The sequence below is a fragment of the Corythoichthys intestinalis genome, chromosome 15, assembly GCF_030265065.1.
Source record: "Corythoichthys intestinalis isolate RoL2023-P3 chromosome 15, ASM3026506v1, whole genome shotgun sequence".
NCBI classification, from domain to species: Eukaryota; Metazoa; Chordata; class Actinopteri; order Syngnathiformes; family Syngnathidae; genus Corythoichthys; species Corythoichthys intestinalis.
Genome location: NC_080409.1, coordinates 20,991,182 through 21,001,023, shown reverse-complemented (window position 1 = coordinate 21,001,023; position 9,842 = coordinate 20,991,182). Strand labels below are relative to the sequence as shown.

The window sequence follows — 9,842 nt, the reverse complement described above, 5'->3', positions numbered from 1 at the left end:
GATGGGTGTAGAAGTGCAGCCACTGAATGGTTTATTTCTACCAAAAACACGTGTAAGGATCGATAGATGGATTTTGAAAGGATACGAGAATTGCGTGACGTATATGGTGATATATCCCAGAATCAGTTTTATTTCAACACCCCTAGTTAATACGGTTATTACACCAGAAAATTCCTCCGACACAAGATGGTCACAAGCATACGCGGAGATTAAGGGGGAGTCGCGGTGGTGGCCGAAAATGTCATTGCATGTAATGACTTTCCTATATATATTTTAGGGCTGTCAAAATTATCGTGTTAACGCGCGGTAATTAATTTTTTAAATTAATCACGTTAAAATATTTGACGCAATTAACACACATGTCCCGCTCAGACAGTATTCTGCCTTTTGGTAAGTTTTACAGCAAGGTTTTTTGTGCTAACAGCGAACTCTTGTGGTCGCTTTGCGACATGGTTTATTGCTTTCTTGCCAGTTCAATATGGCTGCACGACGTCTCGGGCTGACGCCTACGTTGTAATGTTGTGCTTCTATGATCCTTGGACAAGATTTGTCCGTAAGTATGGTTGTCGTAAAGAATGTACATATTGTGTTAGTAAGAGAAATGTTATATTTTTTGAATGAGACGCTTTTTGTTTATGTTTAGTGAACCTGTATAGCGTGCTAAGCTAACGTTGTTGCTAATGCAATGCTTGTATACTTTTTTTTTTTGTAGTTTCACTACGGTCTAAAGAGGACAGTGGTTTGAGGCCATTTTATTAATAAATCAGATGAAAAAGGAAGAAGTCTGATTGTTAAGTCGTCGTTCACTAGCTGTCGAGCTTTGGAAAAAGTAGACGCTTCGGAGTGAGGACAGCATAGACAGATTTAATTGACAGTAGAGTGAAATGCCCACTACAGTCCTTATGTACCGTATGTTGAATGTATATATCCATCTTGTGTCTTATCTTTCCATTCCAACAAATTATTTTACAGTATATATAATTTACAGAAAAATATGGCATATTTTATAGATGGTTTGAATTGTGATTAATTACGGTTAATTTTTAAGCTGTAATTAACTCGATTAAAAATTTTAATCGTTTGACAGCCATAATATATATATATATATATATATATATATTTAAAATTAAGACTTTGCCGGTAAAATGTCATTAAAAGTTGTAAAGCAATAAAACAAAATGATTTGAAAAAGATTTTTTATAATGGGGCAAATTTTTTTTCCGAACAGATCATGTGACAAGCACCTGAGAGTCATTTGCTTTACTCCGCTTACCTGATCCAACGCAGCACGTGAGACGTACCAGTCCTAGTAAAACCAAAACATTGAGTTTACGTAAATGTAGATGGCTCTTTCATGATATATCCTCTCATCTTTTCAAAAATTTTAATTTGCAAGATTATTTTATGTTTGAATGATTATTATGCATTTCTGCTCAATGAAAATAAATTCGGAATAAAACAAGTAATAATAACATTAAGTCTATTCGTGGCTGAAATAAACAAAAACAAACGCTTATTTCACTGACGACATAGTAACACAAGAGATTTTTTTTGAAGGAATGTTTACTCATTATGTATAAAAAAAAAAAAAAAAAATTTAAATACAATTGAAAGTGTGCAAACAGGATGTCACTAACAAAGTCACAAATTTTGGTGACACCAACTACTACTGCAATTTTTTCTTCCAGTCGTCTATTGTCAGTCCTGAGGCAGGACAGTACCATCGCCCCTTCACCTGGGTGTGTCCAGTCCTTTTACTTTTGTCCTGGCCACACTGCTTGCATGTATAGGTATAATTTTCCTTTGACCGCCTTTTCTTTGGTGGTTCCCCATTTGACACAAGTTCTTCATCCTCAAGGGCAGCTTTATGCAGCCTCCATTTACGTTGCCTGGACTGGGATGGAAGGCATGCTTGAGGCGCACCAGGACATGACAGAGCTTGCTGTACTGGAGGAGGATGCTGCACTGGAGGAGCATGTGTAAATGGTGGATAATTGGCAAACTGAGAGTGAGGAAATGGGGAAGCATGATGACATGGAGGATACTGGTATGGAGGAGGTGGCTGCCCAGGAGGAGCTTGTGTGGATGGAGTATACTGGGCAAACTGAGAGTGCAGAGCTGGGGAAGCATGATAAAATGGAGGATACTCGAACTGAGGAGGTGGCCCGTACTGTGGAGGGTAGAACACAGGCTGAGAACACTCAGGTTCCACGCTGGCTGCCAGAGTGCGCTGGTGGGGGAAAGCTTCTTCCTCATGGTCTTCAAATGTCATTACTTCATCTGCATTTTCCACAGGGGCTGCCGGGATTGCGTTCACTGCCGGAACAGGCTCTTTGGGCAGGTGCAGCGGTTTTGGAGGTACAGTGCCTTGCTGCAGCATGTCCCTGTCCTTCCTCTTATCCCTTCTAAGCAGCCTACAGGACAAACACACATTCATAATTTTATAAAAAGTTTTACGTATTACGTTTTTCTAATTTTCTTACAGGTGTTTTTTTTTAGGTTAAATCATTATAAACCGTCATGACTGTTTGCAAATGAAATAACACATACCATGAAGAGACGGTGGTATTGTTTACTGGCACCAGAACTAAGTTTGTCTTGTTCCGCACAACCTTGCTGTCCTCGAGCAGCTGTCTGAGGTGGCTGTAGATGCTGACAATAGACTGAGGGATGGGCATGGTTTTCCCCTTTGTGTCCTTTGGCCTGTTGCGTGCTTGCTCGAACTCTTTGGCAAGCCTGAGGCAAACACACTCACTGACTCTGTCAACTTCAGGGTCTTGGGCTGCTTGGTCGTGAGTCATGTGGAGTCTGTCGAAGACAAAGATAAAATAATTTGAATTGAACACTTCACAGGGACATACACTCTTATTCGATGATTTTTATTGAATGAAGATGGTAGCAAATTGTGGTCAAGCACCTTGCTGCCGCCTGCTGTCCAGGAGCAGAGCCACTCGGCTTCCTTGGTGCTCTCCTTGGTCCTGCTGAAACCTGTGCCTTCTTTCTATCATTCTGGGTGTTTCTAATGAGTGAAACACACATTGAAAAGTTTTATTTGTCCCATGGAATGTGCATATAATTACATTGTACAAAATAGTGACTGTTTTGTACCTTGAAGGTGCCTTGTCCATGTCATGAAGAGCTGTGTACAGGCGGACTATGTCCATCTCCTCCCTGGTTGACAAAGCGGTCATTGTGCGGTTCAGGTTAACAAAGTAGGATGCCAGAGCGTCAACAGCCTCCCAGCCTACAACTCCTCTGGAGTCACATTGGCTGGTCTGTAACCACATTTATTTCAGATGAGTATTGTTTTATAGTAGGTTAAGGTGTTAGAATAAGTTTTATTGACCTCCGTGGCGAGGACCTCAGATTCAGTGTCACATCTTGACAACTGATCATTTGGAGCATTAGCCAGTATGGTGCAATTTGCCTCCTCCGCCTTCACCTCCACTTGTGTGGCGCAATCTTCCTCCTCATCTTCCTCCTTTAAACACCATTGCGGACATTTCGGGGACATGTGAAGCAAGCACAAGAAGTAAACATTACTTTTATGTTTTAACGAGACATGTTTTATACATTTTTATCATTGAAATGCTAACCTTCTTTGTTGAATCGATCTTAAATATCCGCCCATAAGTTGACGTGATGACGCCCTTCAATTCATCAAGATGGCTTATCTCATTAGAGTGGACTGTGTCAAACCATTGAGTACGTGGAAGGGGCCTGAAGGGAGGTGGAGGAAGATAAACAACAGCAGAGGGCAGGACTGCAGCCATTTTCTTATGGTGTTCACAGTCTGAAAAGTAGCTAATGGTCTGACGTGCCCACTCATCGCTGTGTGCTTCCTCAATTGCAGACTGGAAGTAGGAGCTGTTACCGTTGGTCCTCGGCTTCAGCAAAGTCATGCATTTTCTGTCGAGAGCCAGGTGTGCTGTGAAGACAGCAGGAAACTTACTCCTGTGCACAACATCAAGCTGGGAGAGCAGGTCCTGGCTCCAGGGGCAGACTGGCAGAGAGCATTTGTTGCAATATGGATAGTCGCCTCCCACCAGGTAGTAGCGACTGTCCACATCAATAACCTCTCTGACATTTCCATAAATCCCGGAATTGCTCATTTCGCAAGAACACCATGGGCATTTTAAAGGAATCCCCCACATCCTCATTGGTGCCCAGATAAACAGCCTTTGCCGGTAATACCACCCAGGCTCAGGAGGACATGGTTTGGGCTCCAGTGGGGGATGAAACCAGCTGGCTTGGATTTTTTGCTTCAGCTGTCCTGTAGGTTCATATAGGCACTTGGCAATCCACTCCTGATCTGCTTCCTGGATGGCTTTCCGACATTGCTCAGGAAGAAAACTTTTCCAGTTGATTGTTACCGATTCAAGTGGAGCTGCAGTTTGTGGTGGCTTTGCAGAGCTACATGAAAGATAGAGCAAAGATGGCGCTGTCTTTAGAAACAGTACTGCCGGCGTTGGTGACTGTGCTGTTGGTGAGCTGCGCAGCTCAGTGCTGACTTGGGCTCGCCCAGCCTCCATCTGATCTCCTCCTGGTGACTTACTGGACCCAGCGCCTAATGACTGGAGGGGAGGGGGTTAATTTTTGGGAGGTAACAAAAAGGGGTAATTAAAGAAAGACAAAAAAAATTCAACAGCATTCTAAAACACCAGGTATTCCAACAAAAACAATCATCAGTTGTAAAAACAACAAACTAGGAAATCATTTCACCTACCGCATGGAACCCACAGGTGCAGCGAAGGTTTCCCCCAATCAGATCCTTAGTGTGGCTGTTCTTCAGGGGGCATTCTTCAATTTTCGCCAAGGCCGTTTTCCATTTCTTGGCCCCTGGCCGTTTACCAGTTGAGAAATGGAATTGGCCCCTGGCATATTTGAAGCAGACATCCTTCCAATAGGTATCCGGCTTCCCTGTTTTTGTCATCTGCAAAAATGAAATATAGAGCAGGACAGGTTCATGTCAAATTTTGCATTCCAATTTTGAGAATCTTTTTTGTTTTAAGAAGTGTCTTTTTTACCACATGCTTATGCTTTATGGACACCCTAAGTACTTTATAATTATAGTACTATGAAGACAATCAACTTTAAAGTGTATGTGTTATTTTTTTAAATTGTAATATTCAAGATGAATGAATGAATATATTAGACCCAGAGCCATGGATAAAGAGTTGCGACACTCTCTGATCTCGCCGCGGGTGGTCACGTGGTTCATGTAGGGCGTGAGTGGTTCCAAGCACAAGCAGCGCTGTAATGGTTTTCAATGGAAATGACAGCGGTGATGGTGACACTTCTGGGAAAATTTATAAAATCACACATCTAAGTACTTTTTTGATCATGTCATTGCATTACAACATATGTGAATGCTAATTTTACATTTGGAGTGGTAGGATGACAACTGAAAACTATTAAATGTTACGCAGAAGGGAACTTTCCCATGTTGTGGAGGTAAAATTAAATGTTTGTGATAGCACTAGCACTGGAAATAGACTTCTTCATTGAAATGCATGATGATTTAGGTTTTTCCTTTTTCACGAATAGAATAGTTTCTCCTGAGAACGTCTAGATTTCCTTGAGTCACCGACATGTGGTAACATATTAAAGATAACAACATGTATAACATATTTTGTTCCCAAATTCTAAGTGGCAGTTCCTAGTTTGTTTCATCACATTGACTTCTAACAAAAAAAATACTTTTGTTTCCCAAAAGGTTAGGTTTGTTGTCACAACTTTTAAATTCTATTTTCCACTTTTATTTACTGTTGTACTTTCTAATGCTGATTCAGTATGTACTATGTGTGTGTGCACATTTACCTTATTTTATAGACTAAAACGTGAAACACAAAGAAATGACATTTAACAAATATTTCCTGCATAACTTGGATGTAAAATCGTAAATTTTGAATACAGCCTCTAATTTTAGCAAAAACCAAACCTGTACCTTTTTAGAGGCATTTTTCATTTAGTTTAGACCAAAGCAACACAAAATGATTACAAGACAGGAACAAAATTTAATTATTTTTGTAACATGGTTTAATGTATAACAATAAAAAACTATTACCCTTTGATAAAAAAAAATCATATTTTTTTATTTAAAAAATCGCTGTCATGATTCATTGTTTACACTTAACATTTTATAGATCAGTGGCCTGCGATGGTTGGTTGTGCAGCATGGATTCCCCAAGGACCAAGAGCAGCAGGAAAAAAATGGATGGCAATGGTCAGCCGTTAAAAATGAAATAAAAGGCTTTTTTGTTTGTTTTTTGCAATTTAAAAATGGGCTTAGTGCTCACAGCCAACAGTCACCAGCAGCTGTCCCCAGCACGAGCAGCAGCATGATGCGGATTATGAAAATGTAACCTAAAAAAATATATTCATTATTTTTTTTGTTATAAATTTTGTGTCTATTTTTTGTTGAGATCACCTTATATCCACATCTCTAAAATATAATAATGTCAAACATTTTGGTGTAAAGAATACAGGTTGTCATGCATTGACTTGGTAGTCTTCCATCAGGGTGAAACCTTCCTTCAAAGCTTACAAAATCGAGCTGATAAGCACATGGAAACCAGTGTTCTGCCAAAATCTGCTACATCGGCGAAACAGCTACATTAATCGAATTTGACACCCAAAGTACTACCGTGCGCAATAAACTTGGTTTGTTTAAATGCATACAGGCAGAATATACTTTAAAAAATGCCTTAAGAAAATACTTAAATGTAGTTATATCAAATAAGGACGGTTTAAAGGGTATGACAACACCTGGGGAAATGCTAATATTCCATCATTTATGCATCAACGCATGCCTTTTGAATACATATCATGCCACTTCGTGTAATTACACACATCGCAACACCAAGAAAATGATAGAAATGAGGTCGATTGTCAAGCTAAAAGGACCCGCCCCCGAGATGCCGGAAATCGAGCATATTGTGTGCGTGACGTCACTATAAGGAAACAACCGGCTCAGTGCTTAGTACTGAATGGCGGCGATGATAGCGGACAATTTTGTTTCTATTTGCAGCGACGAATCCGACGTAACTAACATTCTTCTAACGGTGACGAGGAGAGTTATGAACCTTTCTTTGTTGTTTTGGGTTATCAATTTGAGCCCAAACGAAAGCCAATGCAGCCTAATGAAAGGATCATTGAGGGGAGCAATCACACTGATGAAACACCGGCGGCAACAGAATCACCGAATGGTTTGTTTTGCATTTCTTTTTGTGAAGCTGATACACCGTGACCGCAAAATAAAGTAATGTATAGAATAATTATCATTTAATATGCTATCATCGGTTTCGCTCTGCCAACCGACACAAATATAAATGGGATTAGAGGATTTGTTCTATATATTTTACGAGCGATAATTTATACATGTGTCCAGTCCTATATCCAATGCGTGATATGTTTTTTATTTTAAAAGAGTACTCACTCTGGCCATTTCCCTCCTTTGCTTTGCCTGGGGTGAGGTGGTCTCATCAGAGCTAGTCATCGTCCTCTTTCACCGGGCACCGCATCTGCTTTCAGCAGCAATTTCTTAGCAAAACCTGATTTCATTTGCCCATAGTTCGTATAGCTTTCAGGTGTAAAATGCGCACCACACAAAACCGTGCCGGAGGCTGGGTCTGCAATATTAGCCCTCTTAGCACTGACGAACTTTACTCATTGTCTGCGTAGTCCAGCTCTTTTTCTCGCGTTCGGGAACTCATGGGTACTACATTGCGACAAATGGCTATTTGTAAACCACATAGCATGACAGGTTTGAACCATTTTAGCGATTTTTTGATAAAACACGAAAGCAACTCTCTCGTCGATAAACAACGATGGCACCTGCCTCAACCTTTTGTTTCCTTGTTATGACGTCTCCGCCCCATTCGGCTGTTTCCGGAACACTTTCGGAAATGTTTGTCATTTTCGATCTATTTTCGATAATTGCTCATTAATGTGATTGATTTTTTTGTTAACTTTATCAATATTCGTTATCTTGGCACATAACGGTTCTATTGATGTCTCACACCCCCTTTGCCTTTTCATACCCTTTGAGAAAATACTTAAATGTAGTTATATCAAATAAGGACGGTTTAAATACGCTACGTGACTAATGTGGTCAACTGCTTCAACGCTAACAAAATAACACAATGGTTAAAAGTATTTCCATGCAAAAAGTATCTTTGGGTCAATGAAAAGGTTCTAAAAACAAAAAAAATAGTGAGTACTCGCCGCTTCTAACCGAAGTGCGCATGCGTGCGGATGCTTGCGCAGGCGCACTTCGTTTCGCCGCGTAGTAAGGAATGGCCGAACACCAGTCGTCTACCAATACTCACAAAATATGGACGAGTGTATACGTCACAAAGGGCTTCTGAAAGAGTTTAAAAGTTGTAGCGAGTTTAATCAATTTATCCCTCGCGATACCTTCCCAGTTAGCAGAGTCATCTTAAAAAATCGTAGAAAATCGGTCGTCAAAATATACGAATAACTACGCCACGCACATACAAATAAATGTCAACATGTAAATCATCAAGTGCCTCTCATAGAATACAGACTGTTGAAAATTCAAAAGGGATCATTTATTTTACATCAACTTACCTCCGAATATACTTGACTGCCAGTCATTCATATGAATGCAGTCCGCCATCGTCGAAGCGATGTTTGGAACTACCAGATTCTCCACTACCCGGAAGTAAAAACGTATATTGGATCCCTATGGAAATATCGCTACACTCTTTCTCACGGCTCTGACTAGACTCCTTTAAGAACTTGGAGAAAGCACAAATACGAGTCGAGAGAATATATTTTTTCCTCGGACGAGCACGAAATAATATCGTTCTTAGTCGTCTAATCGTGTCGTGTCCATAGACGACAGGTCGGCAAAAAAGTCATTGTTTTATAACACTTTTTATATTCGTCTTATATGTTTTGTTGCCTTTTAATTTTCAGACTTACCCTTTTCCTATTGTTACCACTCGGGAGCTCAGCGGTTCGTACACACGTGTTCGCAGATTAACTCCAACAAAAAGTAATCAGTAACAGAAGAAGAAACCATTCAATATAAATGATGCAGCGCCACCATGTGGTGGATGTAGCAAGGAACACCATTTACAGAATGCGAAAATTTCCTCTCGGCTGCAGCCAGACTCCTCTCGAAAATTTGGTGACGCCCCCCCTTCCTCCTCCTCCTCCTCTTCCACGCGACTGCGTTCGCTTTTGCCCCGTCCGGTGTAGGTTCGCTGTCGTAATGACATTCACTATCCCGATCCCCTCACTATCCATTCGCGGGGCCTGCGCTTGACAGTGACGTCACGCTATTCTCGCTATATGATTGGCCGATGAGTCGAAATGCTCTCCCGTGAAATGCCTGTTTAAAAACGAAACATCGGTCATCATCACAACAACGCTTGTTGCACGAACTATTGTGTTCTTTCTTTGTATAACCATGGACGACTTTTATGAGGAAATTTTCCACTACTTAAAGACAGGAGAATACAGCAGCGGGACTCGCTCCTCGAAATGTCCCAAGGCCCGAAAGGCCCACATTCGTGGGGCAGCCAAAAAGTACTCAATCAAAAGTAAGTTTAACCAACAGTAAGAATTTGAAGTCATTTTTTTTTCCAAGACACGAGGCACCTGTGTTTTTGAGATGCATGTGTTAACACGGGCACTTTAAGTTAATGTTGTGTTTTCATGTTACATAGATGAGCGGTTGTTTTACAACCATCAAGGGTCACGGGAGAGCATTTCGACTCATCGGCCAATCATATAGCGAGAATAGCGTGACGTCACTGTCAAGCGCAGGCCCCGCGAATGGATAGTGAGGGGTGTCATTACCCGATCGTGAC

At 40.9% G+C, this 9,842-nt stretch overlaps 1 protein-coding gene across 6 annotated transcripts in view; it reads right to left on the bottom strand.

Annotated features, from left to right (window-relative positions):
- Window positions 1–1,254: 1,254 nt before the first annotated feature.
- LOC130931029 (uncharacterized) overlaps window positions 1,255–9,842 on the bottom strand; it is a 42,820-nt gene continuing 34,232 nt past the window's right edge. For 2 of the 6 annotated variants that reach the window (XM_057859480.1, XM_057859481.1), the window contains 7 exons: window positions 4,727–4,933; window positions 3,597–4,574; window positions 3,347–3,481; window positions 3,109–3,275; window positions 2,918–3,019; window positions 2,551–2,808; window positions 1,256–2,414 (listed from right to left, as the gene is read on the bottom strand). In XM_057859480.1, the coding sequence (XP_057715463.1) occupies window positions 1,667–2,414; window positions 2,551–2,808; window positions 2,918–3,019; window positions 3,109–3,275; window positions 3,347–3,481; window positions 3,597–4,574; window positions 4,727–4,933 (2,595 nt within the window). In that variant the 3' untranslated portion in view covers window positions 1,256–1,666. The other 4 variants (XM_057859476.1, XM_057859477.1, XM_057859478.1 and 1 more) reach the window with 4 other exon arrangements.